This window comes from Schistocerca americana, chromosome 1 (genome assembly GCF_021461395.2).
Source record: "Schistocerca americana isolate TAMUIC-IGC-003095 chromosome 1, iqSchAmer2.1, whole genome shotgun sequence".
Classification (NCBI taxonomy): Eukaryota; Metazoa; Arthropoda; class Insecta; order Orthoptera; family Acrididae; genus Schistocerca; species Schistocerca americana.
The window spans coordinates 1,128,262,588-1,128,278,196 of record NC_060119.1 but is presented as its reverse complement, the minus strand read 5'-3'; the positions used below and the strand labels follow the sequence as shown (position 1 = coordinate 1,128,278,196).

At 38.9% G+C, this 15,609-nt stretch overlaps 1 protein-coding gene across 2 annotated transcripts in view; it reads right to left on the bottom strand.

Annotated features, from left to right (window-relative positions):
- LOC124619142 (sphingosine-1-phosphate lyase) overlaps positions 1 to 15,609 on the bottom strand; it is a 74,691-nt gene that overhangs the window by 45,094 nt on the left and 13,988 nt on the right. For both annotated transcript variants that reach the window (XM_047145404.1, XM_047145405.1), the window contains exon 4: positions 39 to 275. In XM_047145404.1, the coding sequence (XP_047001360.1) occupies positions 39 to 275 (237 nt within the window). The remainder of the gene's footprint in view (positions 1 to 38; positions 276 to 15,609) is intronic.

The window sequence follows — 15,609 nt, the reverse complement described above, 5'->3', positions numbered from 1 at the left end:
AGTGAAACAGAAATGAGCAATTACACAGGGTAACATACCATGCATGTATTTTTACTGATAGAATTCTTCATTGCCCTTATATTGACTTTGGTGGTGGCAGGATCAACAGGAACATGTTTGATTCTCATGCCGAAATACAATGCAGCCTTGTCAAATGCTGGATGGGCTGTTTTTGGCAAAACAATCTCTGGATGTTTGATACCCCTCTCAAATTTTGCGTAGTCGCGATATGCTTTGCATGCCATCAATATAGATTCAGTTCCACCTGTAGTCATCTGCAGCAATAAGACAGTTTCAGTACATTTTAAGAAAAGTTTCTAAGAACATAAAATACAATACTTAGTGAAAACATTTTTACGAGCTACATCTTAGTGCTGAAGAAATTTTCCCCTATTCCGACAATATCTCATCATTATACGTTCTGACTTATTTGGCACAAGAACACTGAAGAAGTAATGAGAAACTCTTGAATAAATTTCTGGTTTCCCGACATCAAGCAATAGATCTACCTATCAGACGTTTGCTCTGCACTATATAGTCCCAGAAATGGTGGACAGCAAAGAACAAACTCTGAACAATACTAAAAGCTGTCAATTTGACTGTTAACTGTTTTTTCATATCTCATCAATTTGTTACACTGTCCTTCATTGGTTAAGCGCAAAGGGTGAATTTTCAATCTACACGCAGTTGCAGATGAAAAGCATTCTGGCCAACATTTCCGTTTAGCATCTACATACATACTCCTCAAGGCACTGACAGTGCACAGCTGTGGGTACTTCATACTATTATTCGTGACTTTCTACTCTATTCCATTTGCATATCAATCAAACGGAAAAAATGTTGACTATATACATATGTTCATGCTGTAGTCTCACTTAACTGTCTCCTGGTCCCTGCATGAGATATTATTATGAACAACAGAAACATTCTACAGTCTTCCTCAAATAACATTTTTTCTATTTACTCAACAGGGTTTCACCGGAATGCCATCTTTCTTCCAAAGTTTTTTGTTTTCAGTTTCAAGTGCAATTTTGGATAGATATTAAGAGTAACTAACATCCACAGGACAGCAGTGGTTAAAGGAGCTGGAATTGACTCGGTTGCTGAAAGGGTCTCTAACAATATCCAGAGACATTCTGTTTGCATGGTTTCAGTATCTATTAAAGAGTGCAAGACACAATATTCACACAATGAACACAGAAACTGATATGGCCCAATAGATGGGTTAAGACATGGAAAGTTTGGAGGCAAAGATAGTGCTCTGAGTACTGACTGTGCTTTTCCAGCCATTTGCAAGCTTTTCAAGCTCCACAGCAAAGCAGATTATCTCAATACATCCTATTCTTCCAGAAGCAGATGTGCATCATGTATGGATGAATGTGACATCCCAGGAAAGTGGCCCAGTGGTAAAAGTGCCACACTAGATGTCTGAAGGTCTGGGGTCATATTCCTGGTCAGTGCGAGGATTATTATCTGTCACTTACTACGTCTACCACCTCAGCAGTGTTTGTTAATGTGAAAAACACTGAGTCACACCACGGTTCAAGATCCACAAAAGTATTTTGTTCACACATGACAAGAAATTGTATAGGAATGAAAATTTATAATGAATTAAAAGCAAATAAGTTAATGCATGCGAAAATACTTATGCCAGGTACTGACACTGAAATGCTATTATCAATGGTTGAATTCACACAGAACAAACTGGTACAATGTTTATTGTCATTCTGGCTTGCAGGTACAATGTGTCCATCCACTTCACAATACATGTGCATAGGCAAAACATACATTCATCGGTTCGAAAAGTGCTTGTTCAACACATCATTTCACCAAAGTGATGTGTTGCACCACAAGACTAGGTATTGTTAATCAGCAGCCTGCAGTTTTAATACTGTCCAGCAAATTCAAGATTTTTTCAACAATGCACCAATATTTATTCTCCTAATTAAAGTTTTATGGTACTAATGCTATAGCCAACCAATGGATAATGTCATATCTAACCAAAAGAATGCAAAATGTTGTACTTAGTAATTCAACCAATATAATCTGGGGACACAATTCTCACTGTGGAGAAATCATGCATGAGGTTCTCCAAGGCTCAATCTTAGGTCCAGTATTATTCCTCATAGATCGGTTTGACGGAGGAGATAGAGAAGATCCAAAGAAGAGCGGCGCGTTTCGTCACAGGGTTATTTGGTAACCGTGATAGCATTACGGAGATGTTTAATAAACTCAAGTGGCAGACTCTGCAAGAGAGGCGCTCTGCATCGCGGTGTAGCTTGCTCGCCAGGTTTCGAGAGGGTGCGTTTCTGGATGAGGTATCGAATATATTGCTTCCCCCTACTTATACCTCCCGAGGAGATCACGAATGTAAAATTAGAGAGATTAGAGCACGCACGGAGGCTTTCAAACAGTCGTTCTTCCCGCGAACCATACGCGACTGGAACAGGGAAGAGAGGTAATGACAGTGGCACGTAAAGTGCCCTCCGCCACACACTGTTGGGTGGCTTGCGGAGTATAAATGTAGATGTAGATGTAGATATGTAAACAATCTCTGTCTAACATACAAGAAGCAGAATTGATCTTTTTGCAGATGGCACTAGTATTGTAAACATCCTAACATACATACAGAAACAGAATAAATGGCAAACGAAGTTCTTAAAATTATTACTGACTGGTTTTCTGTGAATGGTCTCTCCGTCAATTTTAAAAAGACACAACACACAACATAGTCAGTTCTGCACATCTTGGTGTGCTACACCAGTGGTAAATGTAATACATAGTGAGGAAATAATAAATAGGGTGGAAAGTTCAAAATTTTTAGTTGCCCATATCAATGAGAATTTAAACTGAAAGAAACACATTTTGGAACTCCCAAAAAACATAGTTCAGTCATTTTTGCAGTTAGAATCATTGCAAATCTTGGGGAAGGCAAATCAATATGATGACATATTTTGCATATTTCCATTCAATAATGTTGTATGGAATAATGTTCATGGGTAACTCATCTTTAAGAAAGAAAGTCTTCGTTGCTCAAAAATGTCCCATATGGATAATATGTGGTGCTCATCCACAATCATCTTGTAAACATCTGTTGAAGGAGTTGGGCATTCTCACTACAGTTTCACAATATATTTATTCTGTCATGATGTTTGTTATAAATAATCCACTACAGAAGGAAAAATGACATTCATTACTCCACATCAAACTTCTCTTTAGTACAAAAGGAGTGCACAATTTGATCACTCATCCAGTGATATAAAATGTCCAACTAAGAAATGCTCAGAATGTACAATGGAATATGTACAAATTAATTTGTGGTTTGAATGTAAAATGCCTGGAATTCAATACCCAACAAAATTCCCTGCTGTAAAGTGGTAGACAGCTTTGACTGCTTCATAATTTACCCATACAGTGAGCTGTTCCACTGAATCATTATTGACGACATTCACCTTGGACATCCGAGGCATTCTACAGATTTTTGCTGTTTTTTTAAAAATACTGCTACTTTGGCTCAATTCATTTCAATTCAATTCAATTCAATTTATTGCTCGTAACATGTAATTTTACATGCATGTGCATTTTCAACTAAGTATATAGTTTTTGCAATTACAATTTTTTAGTTTACATTATTTCTTATCACATTTTAATTCATGATAAATTCAAGTTGTAACGGCATTTTTGGATAAGCCACTGCTTGACTCGCTTTTTAAAAATATCCACTGTCAATATCTTAACTTCATTTGGTAACAAGTTATTAAAAGCAACTCCTTTGACATATGCCTTGTTTCACAGTTGTGGGTATCCAAGTTTCTTTTCAATATTGAATGTTGTTCACTGTTTTCTGGTATCCTGTAACTATTACTACATGTGGAGATAGTCCTGTGATATATGATTCAAAAGCATCTATTTTGTTTCCTAAACCCTGTACATTATAATGCAAAAGTCATAAATTATTCTCGTGTGCACAGATGTCTGCTTGAGGCACATATGAAACACATACTCTTGCATCTGGTGTTGCGCTGTTGGCAGGTTTTACTGTCTTAAAAAAACATCGCTCTTGTCCTGCCGATATATTGTTTCACAAGTGTTCATTATTTTTGTCCTTGAAAGGGATGGCCTCTGTAGCACAATACTGCACATTCAATTTGCTGGTCACTATTTCTTGGATTCGTTTTATAACTGAGTCCTTCCTTAGTCTGTTGAGATGTAGGCCATGGGATGTGTAGAATCTTCTTCCTACACAGCTTACGTCCACAAATGTAACAGTTTTGAATCTCATGCATATATTTAGGATCTGTTTGTTTGCGCTTCTTTATTAACACACCATCAGATCGGCAAGTCATGTCAATGTGGAACAGAGAAGATGATCACGTTTGAATTTCGCAGGCCATGTAGCTTTCTTTTAAGTGAGATCACTAGGTCTTTCGTTTCGTTTTTAGCTATGTCATTTGTTCCCGCTACGAACATGAAAAAGTTACTGCCTGAAATTTTGTGCCTGGTTTCACTATGCTAGTTATTTTGTGGCTGCTTCTAGACTGAAATTCGGCTGCTATGTCCCGACCCTATCTGCAAATAGGTTTACTTTACACTTTTTTGCTGGTTGATGATAACTGTTTTTAGGCCTGTCGGTACTTGATTGTTGCATGGTGGCACTGTTTGTTCTGCCTTTTTTGTCCATATTAGTCATAATCCAGCTTGAGGAACACTTGATTTTGATTCACTGTCGGCGACTACACTCATGGTTGAATTGTTTTTTTCCTGTGGTTGAAAGCGACTCTGTTGTTCTTTGTTTCTGATGTCCTTTTTTATTCTATGTGGTTCGACACAGCTTGTTGAGATATCACAGTCCACACCTGAAAGCACTTCAAAAGGATTCTCATGCACAAAGATTGTGTCGCTGGTACTTTTACTGTTTACATGATTTTGCAGTTCTTGCATGCTATTTTTGTAAGTGACTTTTATCCACTTTTCACTAGCAGGTGCAATGCTTTGTGGAACTTGTCGAGTATTCAGCTCACTTTTTCCAAGCTGAAAATTCGAGATATTCACTTTCAGAGCACTGATTATAAATTGTAGAATGGACACACGTTCATTTAACATCGTGATTTTGCCTTTACAATTTGCACACGCCTTCTTTTTAATGGCAAAATTAACTCTTTTCCACAGAGAAACATCTCGAACTTTCAAGCTGGCCACCATGTTGCAGACAATGACTGAATTTTTTGTGGGGAAACAGATAAATTACTTATTTACTCATGTGAACAGTGACTGGTGTGCATAAACATTGAATATCTGATTCCTTATACACCTAACTTTACCAATGCACATCACCTGCTGTGGACGCCACATTTAGCTGGCAATCCTAAGAGTACGGCTTGATACTAAGTAGTGAATGCTTCATCTGAAGCAGGTTACACCACCATATAATTTCTTTAACGATGACAAGGGAATGAGATGATATTTAGTAACCTGAGATTTTAATGACTTCCAAATGTCACAGTGATGGTTATCCCTCTGACGTAGTTCTAACAATAATTGAAGGTTTTGTGAACTTGAAAGTTTTTGCCTCCATCTTCATGGACTCACATAACACCAGAACTTTGTTGTCCACATGATCTGTTCCACATGCCTGGATATTCTCCCTCATGATGGGATCCAAACAACATGATGACTGAATATTATGCACTATGACACTTTGTAAACCAGAAAGTACTTTCTAAAGTAGAACCACGAGCACTCCTCAACAAGAGGGACTCAACCAAAGTGTCAGTAATAAGACCAAAACAGTCATGGGCCCATCTAATGAACACTATCTGTCCAATCCAGTGCTGTGGAAGATGTTCATTGAGGTGACTACATACAAGGCTATGTCAGTGTGGTGAGATTCCGTCCTGTTGCAAAATATAGTTGAGTACCTCTTCTGTCAACTGAGGTAACAACCAAAGAGAAAGCATATGAGGGTAGGTTATGCCTGTAATGGCAAATTCTTCAAAGAAGAAAGGACCAAAGTCTCTGTGACAGATTATGACACAGAAAACATTAAGTTTCGGGGAATTGTAAATATGTTCTAGAGAGGCATGTAGGTTTAGTGTACCCAATATTCTCAAATTAAGCTTGTTCACCTTGCCACTTAAGTGAAATACTGCTTTGTTATGGAACACAGGTCTGTCTGTGAAATCATCCATCTCCATATGTGCTTGAAAATCAATGCATAACTGTCTCCATTTTGGTTTATCAGCTGGTTTTAATGCTTGCAGCTTTTGAATTCTGTAAACTTTGAACTGCAGATGCTAGTATAGCACATGCCACACTCTTGATTGCTACATATTCACTTTCTTGCTGGCATAACACATGGATTTTATGAAGCTTCTTTCGTAGATCGTACAAATGTTTTCCACCACTTCATTCTCGATGGATGATCATCCTGTGGTTTTCTTCTTGCATATGGATCCTGTCTCCTCAAATTGCATTGCCCATTTAGCAATGAACAATGATTACAGATGACATTTTTGCGTATCGTATGACACAGTATGCCTTTTCTATTGCGGATGCCGTCATTTTGGATATTAACACCAGCAATGAATGAAAACAACATTTTCCATTGTTTCACTGTGGCATACATAATCTGAGAGAGACAGTCTTTCATTCTACAGGTGTATTTCTGAAATCAAGTCATTACTGTAGGTACACGAATACTTTCTTTTTACCCCATTCACTTTCATTCATCTTGAATGATTGTTCAAAATCAACAGTTAAATTATGAAACTTGTCAACTGTTAATTGGTACTTGTTCAGTCCTTCTACTGCACCTATTTTTTCCCAAATAGAGAAAAAGTATCAGTTGATACCTGCTCCTGGAACAAAAACCTGGAGATTTTCATGAAGAAAAATACTTCTAGGTGACAATCAATTACATCATCCAGATTAGTCATATAATTGTCCTTTTCTAGTGGAAAATTGGTTGGGCAAACAATTTATCTCCTCTGAATACGCACAGCACCATCCACACCAACTGAGAGAAAAATACTGTTTTCTCAACATGAGCCTGTGACAGTACAGACCCCAAAAAAGGTGTCCATATACTTTGAGAGTGGACATGCCTGTGCCCACACAGTTCGTTGTGGATTGAATAACAGTTGTAGGTGCGCAAGCACGAGTTTGACTGTAAAAGAGGCATGGAAATGCGACACATGGGAGACCACATCGAGCTGCCCACAGTGGCACCAGCTTTATTCAAGTTTCACTGCTAGATATCAATGTTCTTTAAGCTTGTGCTATTGGGTCGTTCTGGAAATATGAAAAATCCTGGAGACTGGCAGACATTTCCCACACTTGCTGGTCATTGGGGACAAAGAATGGAAGAATAGGCCACCATGACTGGCCAGGGGCACCAGCTAAAATGCTGAACATAAAATATCTCAATAAAAAGTGAACCCATTAAGATATTGGAAAGCCAGTACCACAAATAACAGGGGAAAATTACAATGAGTGAGAGGGCTTAGGCATGCCCTCGGTACAATGTAGAGCTTCTAAGTTATTTTATGTTACATATTTTGCAAACATTATAAAATTTGAAAATTAATAACTTGGTGACACCTTTACTGATTTTTATGAATGAAGTGTCTACGAATAAGTCTCATAGACAACAATCAAAACATAATTTTTGTAAACATTACCAGTTTTGAAATAAAGGCTGGAGTGTGTATTCCACACAGGAAAATACGGAATTTTAGCCATAAAATTAATTAACAAGTTGAAAGTAGCTGCATTACTCTAAAGCAAACATAGTTAGGGAAGTAGAAGTATGCTTACTGTTAATTGTTTATATCTCAAACAACAAACAACATTTTCCATGACAGAATTAGACTTTATGATAAAACTAGTGATGCAAAGAAAAACTGAAGGCAGCAATGAAAAGGTGAGACAATTTGCATGCAAATTCATGTACTATACATACAATGATCAGCCAGAACATTATGACCACCTACCTAATAGCTGGTATGTCCATCTACGGCATGCGTTACAGTGGCAATGCGTCATGTCACGAAAAACAATGAGGCCTCGGTTAGTCATTGGAGGGAGTTGACATCACATGTGCACATACAAGTCACTTAATTCTGTAAATTCGCGGGAGAGGCTGATGAGCTCTGACGTCATGTACAGTCACATCCTGGACATATTTGACCAGGTTCAGATCTGGCGAGTTGTGCCAGCACATCAAATGGAACTCGCCACTGTGTTCCTTGAGCCCCTCCATCACACTTCTGGCCTTGTGACATGATGCACCACATCGTTGAAAAATGCCACTGCTGGGGTAACATGACCATCATGAAGCAGTGTACATGGTCTGAAACCAGTCTATGACAATCCTTGGCCATCATGACGCCTTGCATGAACGCCACTGGACCCACGGATGCCCACATGAATGTTCCCCATAGCATAATGGAGCCACTGCCAGCTTGTCTACAACCCACAGTACAGGTGTCAAGGGGCTGTTCCCATGGAAGATAACAGATTTGTTCCCTCCCATCGGCATGTTGAAGAAGGTATGGGGACTCATCATACCTTGCAATGCCATGCTGCTACGCCAGTGTCCAGTGCCCATGTTACATGCCTATTTCAATCACAGTTGCCGATGTCATGGTGTTAACATTGGCAAATGCACAGGCAGTCAGGTGCAGAGGCCCATTGTTAGAAGTGTTCTGTCTGTTCAGACACCTTGTACTCTGCCCAGGATTAAAGACTGGATAGTTCCACCACCGTTCACCGCCTGTCCTGTTTTACCAGTCTGCCCAGCCTGCAACGTCTGGCATCTGTGATGAGTGGTGGCCACCTGAACCCAAAATGCCTGGACACGATTTCACCTCGGTTTCACCACATGTTGAAGACACTCACCACAGCACTCCTCAAACACCAAAAAAGTACTGCAGTTTCTGAAATGCTCATGCTGGGTCATCACAATCTGCCCTCGATCAAACTCAGATAGCCCACACGCCTTCCCCATTCCACACAGACAGCTTGCTCACTGATACTGATACTACCGGGACCGTGCATGTGTCTGACTAGCAGTCATTCCTCGCCAGGTGACAATGCTATCACCTGGACAGGTTTATATCTATAGTAGGTTGCTGATCATAATGTTCTGGGTGATCAGTGTATGTATATCTATATGTTTATAGTTTTGCCATATTCCAGAAGAAAGAAAGTAAGTGTTTTGACTCATGTTACAATGCGAGAATACAAATACCCAGCAGTCATCTTGGTGCAGACAGGCTGATTTTGGTGGTGCCAGGAGGTGAACAGTCTGATTCTGGCAGTCGTGAGGCAGTTATTGTGGTGAATTTTGTATGCGTGGCTTTGTGAAAGAGTTAAAATTTTCTTAAGTGGCTGACTGAGTGTTTATCGCTAGAAAATGCAAGTCTTTTTGTCAGGGAATGATTCAGAACTTTGAAATTTCACTGCCAATCTTAGCAAGTGGATTTTTCTTTGGGTCTTGTAATTTTTGCCATTTTGCAAATGAGGAACTTTAACTTGAATTTTAAGCGAGTGAGCCTCAGAATTTTTGAGAGATTTTGGAGTGCGCGAGGTAGTGCCTGCGTTTATTTAAGATCTCACACTGGCGTGATAACATTTAATACTGGCAATTCATAAACTTGTTACTGTGAGAAGAGCAGGAAATAAAATCCAGTTTTTTATATACTTTAATCCATGAGTGTAGTGAACTCACATTACACAAATTACCGCCTGCATTTTATGGGAAGTTCCTTTTTCTCAGCTGATGATTTTGGGGGCAAATGCTACAAATGATTGGTTGGCCACTAAACTTAAATGTGATATCCAACCATTCACTGTGGCCCTTGGTAGAGAGCTACTAGCTGGAGCATTAATTCACTGATAAACTGTACAGTAGTGCTGGGGACTCCGAGCTAATTCACTTATTTTTTGATCAGAAATTTTTGAGAGACAGTTTCTAAGTTTTAGAATTGTTCAGTTTTTTGTTAACAAGCCTCTTCCATATTATCTTTGCGTAGCTAAATACAAAGGGAAATCCAAGATGGAATAATGACAATATTCTGAAAAGTGACAATATTATGAGAAGGATAGATGCTACTCATCATATAGTGGAGATGGAGATGCTGAGAGGCAGATAGGCACAACAAAAAGACTGTCATGCAATAAGCTTTTGGCCAACAAGGCCTTTGTCAAACAAACACACACACACACACACACACACACACAAAACTCACTCATGTGTGTGTTAGTTGCTTTTGTGTGTGTGTGTGTGTGTGTGTGTATGTGTGTGTGTGTGTGTGTGTGTGTGTGTTGACTAATTCTGATGAAGGACTTTTTGGCCAAAAGCTGAATTGTTTGGCAGTCTTTTTGTTGTGCCTATTTGCAACTCAGCATCTCAGCTATTTGGTGAATATAGCAACCTATGCTTTTCATAATATTATGACTAAAGACAGTGACATCACCATCCCACCAACACCGGCTGACTTTTAAAGAGTAAAAACCATTTTAATAACATTAATAGCATGGAGATAGATAATAACCCTGCTGCCTTCAAATGCCTAGCCCAAGTGATTCTTGCATACATAGGGACAAATACCCTAAGGAATTATACATGTAACCAATAATAAAGTGCACATACGAACCAGCCACTGAACAACTTTATTTGTTACTATGGGTCGGAAGCAATATTTATTGCTTTACTATTCTCTAAATACAAAAAGGATAACTTTTCAATTATGTTGCTCTACTATTCTCTAAATACAAAAAGGATAACCTTTCAATTAAAGGTCCAGTCAAGCATATGTCCAAAACTCTGTCCCCTTTGCTATACCATCAACAATAAACGAGTAGTGTTGAGAACTCAAATATTTGCATTATCTTTCATACATCTTGTGATGGTTTCTGTCACAACACAACTGATATTTTATTTATTGTGATCATTTTAAGTCAAGTAAAGTTAGTTTATGATGTATACCCTTAAGACATCACATTAGTATAGCAATCAGCACTGCAGCTGGGAGGTAGCTAGTTGCTGTTCCCACATATATATACATTTATCTATCTATCCATCTTCTTCTGTGTCTTTTCTCTCTGTATAAGAGATAACTTACCCACTGCTGCACTCACATAGCTGTAGTTTTGTTACAATGAGCAATGTTGAGTAAATAAGCTACTGTATGTGCAATAGTGTCAGCTCCCCTCACTTTTCTACATGTCCACGGGTAATCATAGTTCATGATGTGCCTCTCCCCCTCCTCCCCCCCACCTTCCAAACATATGACGAGGCAGTACGTAGAGCAACACTGTCAAGTGGTTGTCCATGTGGACAGGCGTGCGAATCTATGCATTGTGCTACTTAAGTAGCTACAAATTACACAACATGAACATTATGCAACAAATTTAATAACACTTGAACGTCATATTTTTCATTGATATAAAAAAAAAGATGAGCCATTCCCTACTTACACTCTTAAGCCGTCGGCACACAGACCATGCACCTGAACATCAAGCGTGCCGAGTTTCTGATGTCAAAATGTGGAATAGCAAGTTCAGGAGTCTTTCCGAATGTGCAGAGCAATATCTAGCATGTCAGATATTCTGAGTGTACGTCTGAGTGTTGACCAATGAGATGGCACAACGCCACCTACATCATTTGCATGCCATCTCCCTTCAGCACGGAGATGTGAGGAGTCATATTGGCATTCATTTCAAGCCTATATGTATATATGCAGTTTCTGAGTGCAGGTAAATTGAGAATTACTCAGAAACTCGTTGTTAACTGTGTGATTCATTGCAATAAAATAATCAGAAACATCATATTCATGGCAAAAGAATTATTCTAACTTTCGTATTATAGGAGTGTGGTATTTGAAGGCAACAACACGCTGAGGATCCGCTAAAAACACATTGTTCCTGCTACAATTTATTATAATTAAATTTCAATTAGTAACATAACTGCAATTAAAGCTTTTAGCAAGTGGTAACATAGTAGAATTGGCTGCCAGACAATTATGTCGTTTTAGCGTAGTGAGTAGCGTTACTGATGATGAACTTATGCATATTCAACGGTGGTTCGCATCTCGCCACATCTAAATTTTTTTCCTAACTTTCACGTTTTAATAGGTTCTGACGCTTTATTATTAGTTTAATATATGTATATATGGCTTAATCTACAGGACAGCTTGCGCTATTTGTAAAAGAAAAAAAGAGCAAAATATCTTTATATGTTTGTAATTCATGTGTTGCAAAGATTCTGTTACTGGGTACGTACAGTAATCAAGTAAGAATGGCCTTGGGGTTTTACTAAAATGTGAGAATGATGAAATAATGTTTATCTTATGTGGAGAACTATTGCAAATTTGTATCGCACTGTTTGTAATGGAACTTTTATAAACCTGTGTTCACACTACATGGTACTTTCCTTTTCATCTTAAAACATGGATATTGAAGTTTTTATTTGTGTGTATTACATACAACGTCACTATCATATGGAAAATGGGGGAAATGTGCATTTCACTGGAGATAACGTGGGAATTTTATGCACGCCCGTTTAGCAAACAGTGTGATTTACGAATTAGAAACATCCTGCAACTGCCGCTGGAGTGCATTGCGATCTCGTATACCATGTTGAGGCCCATGTAGCATGTGCACAAGTCGCATCATTTCTGAGCGTTCAGCAGCACGTTGAACTCAGCACGCTCAACGTTGACGTTCAACAGCACGGTCCGTGTGCCAATGGCTTTAGGGGTCATTTTCTTTCTTTTTTACTTTCTGAAGTAGTCTATGTTCTTCTTCAGGGTTCAAGCTAACAATATACCAAATTTCATGGATCAGTGGTTTGTCGTGAAAACTAAACACACTGTGTTTCTTTGGCATTTAATAATATTAGTGTGGAAGAATGAATTAAACCCACTGAAGGTTGTATGAGCATTGATATTCAGGCTACTTACAAGAACTACTGTAGGGATTTTGAACCTGTTTTGACTAATGTTAGAATGGCTCATGCAGAAGGTTTATGTACATGACATATAAATTTTTCTTGGAAACTGTCTGAATTATGATCAATTAAAGTCTCTGACCACTGTGAAACTGACACACACACATATGCACGTCACCAAAGACCCAAAGTGATGGCTAACTGACTGCAATCATTTCACAACAATTGTGTAGTGAGAACACATGTGAATCCAAAATCTGTGGTGTGCAGTTTTTTTTTCCCAAAAAGGAAAGTACTTTCGGAAAAACTACTAGCTCGGCCCATACATTCATAGCGGTTTTGTTTTGCATGTTGGTATTCCAGTTACTATGTGTGTATTTATCGACTGTCATTTTTTTAATTTGCAGTTAAATGTTGCTATTTGAGTTGTCATTTTGTCATTTGGAGATACTGAGTGGAGTGGTGGACACTAGAAAATGGAGTGTCAAGCTGAGAAATCAGGATATTTATGACATATTTTTCTGTTTTAGTTCAATAGAGGGGTGACAGTGGAGGAAGCAGCAAGAAACCTTTGCAACGTGTATGCGGCTAATGCCACTGGACAGACCATGGCGAGGAAATGATTTTCTGTTTTAAGGGAGGATCATTTTGACATTTGTGACTCTCCACATTCAGGAAGACGATTCAGATTTGATGAAGATTGTTCAAACATATTAATCTACAATGATCCACGCCTGTGTACTTGAAAACTCACAAATGTGATGAACTGTGGTCATTCCATCATTTTGCAACATTTCCATCCAATGGAGCAGGTCTAAAAATCGGGTGTACAGGTACTGCATGCTCTAGGCCAAAATCACAAAAATCGGTGGGTGGCCATACATGCATCTCTGCTTGCTCATTAACAATTGTTTCATGAACAAAACTGACCTTTCCTATTCTATATTGTCACTGGTGATGAGAAATGATGTGTTTATGCTAACATAAGGAAAAGAAAGTCATGGGTGAGTCCAAACAAAGCAGCAACTCCCCGTACAGAGACCTGTTCCCATCCACAAAAGATATTGTTATGCATCTGGTGGAACAGCAATGTACTATGAATTGCTCCATTGGTGTGTAACCATCACTGCTGACATTTATTGTCAACAAATGAGACATCCTGCAGATACAGTCCAAGAACAACGACCAGGAAGACTGTGAGAAGCGACACTACTCCATGATAACACTCGCATGCATTCTGCTAAACTGACAAGAAGCTCTATACAGGACTTTGGATAGAAAATCATTCAGCACCCACCTTACTCACCTGACTGTGTACTCTCAGATTTTCACCTTCTCCACTCTGTATCGAACATTCTTCAAGGAATTTCCTTCCCGGATGGGAAAGTGTTCCGAACTTCGCTTGACAAGTTCTTTGCCCCAAAACCACATGATTTTTACAGTCATGGAATTGAAAAGTTCCCCCATGTTGGCGGACCGTTGTAAACAGTGAAGGGGAATATATTAATGATGACTAAAGTCTATTTTATGTGTACCTGTTGTGTTTATTAACCTTACAGAAAAACACTATGCACTTATGCACAAATCTAATAATACAGCATAGGATGCATCTTTGCTTCGTTTACACAAAGTCTTTCAGAGGCACAGGAGATGACACAACTTCCTGCTTTCCTTGAATCAAACACTGATGTGAACATGATTCTTTGCGTGGTATGGCGAAAAAGACTGCCGCAAAAGGTCTGCGACACGGAACTGCAGCAGTGGGTCTCAACAATGTATCAGTGCTTACTAAGCCTGACTTGATTCACTCAGACATCATCTGATACACAATATGCTATGAGTTAAAATATCACGCACACACTTACACCAACATATCACATAGAATATTTATGTCGGTTGTAAATTGAATGGTCACATCATAATGTGCTTCCATTACTGCCATGAGACATCACTGCAAAGGCCACTTACATAGGGAATAGATAACGTTCATGTTTTTTGAGAACTTTCCTGGCATCCACTGCTTAAATCATTTCAGTTATGCGAAAGTGATAATATTCAGTTACCCAAAGCTGTTCCCTGAATTTTAAGCACAACTCTACACAGTGACTTGCAAATAACATTACCATACTGCTACACCAGACAAATCGTCCAGCTGTAGTAACTTAATGCTGCCTGTGCACAAAGCCAGAGCAGGTCACTGGTAAGGGTACAAGTGCTAGATGCTGTAACAGATACGGTGTGATGAGCACAGGCTGAGTTGGTGTGGTAAACTGCTGCCACAACTTACTGTATGATAGGAACTGCTCACTGAAAATTTTTGTTGTTGTTTTGTTGTGTTCTTCAGTCTGAAGAGTGGTCTGATGAAGCTCTCCATGCTACTCTACCCTGTGCAAGCCTCTTTGCCACCAAATAACTACTGCAGCCTACATCCATCTGAACCTATGAACCTGCTTACTGTATATTTATGCCTTCGTCTCCCTCTACAGTTTTTGAGCCCCTCACCCCCACAAGACCTCCCTACAACACCAAACTGACAATTCCTCAATACCTTAAGATGTGTCCTACCATCTAATCCATTCTTTTAGTTGAGTTATCTCATAATTTATTTTTTCCAAAATTTTATTCAGTACCTTTTCATTAGTTTCTTGACCTACCCA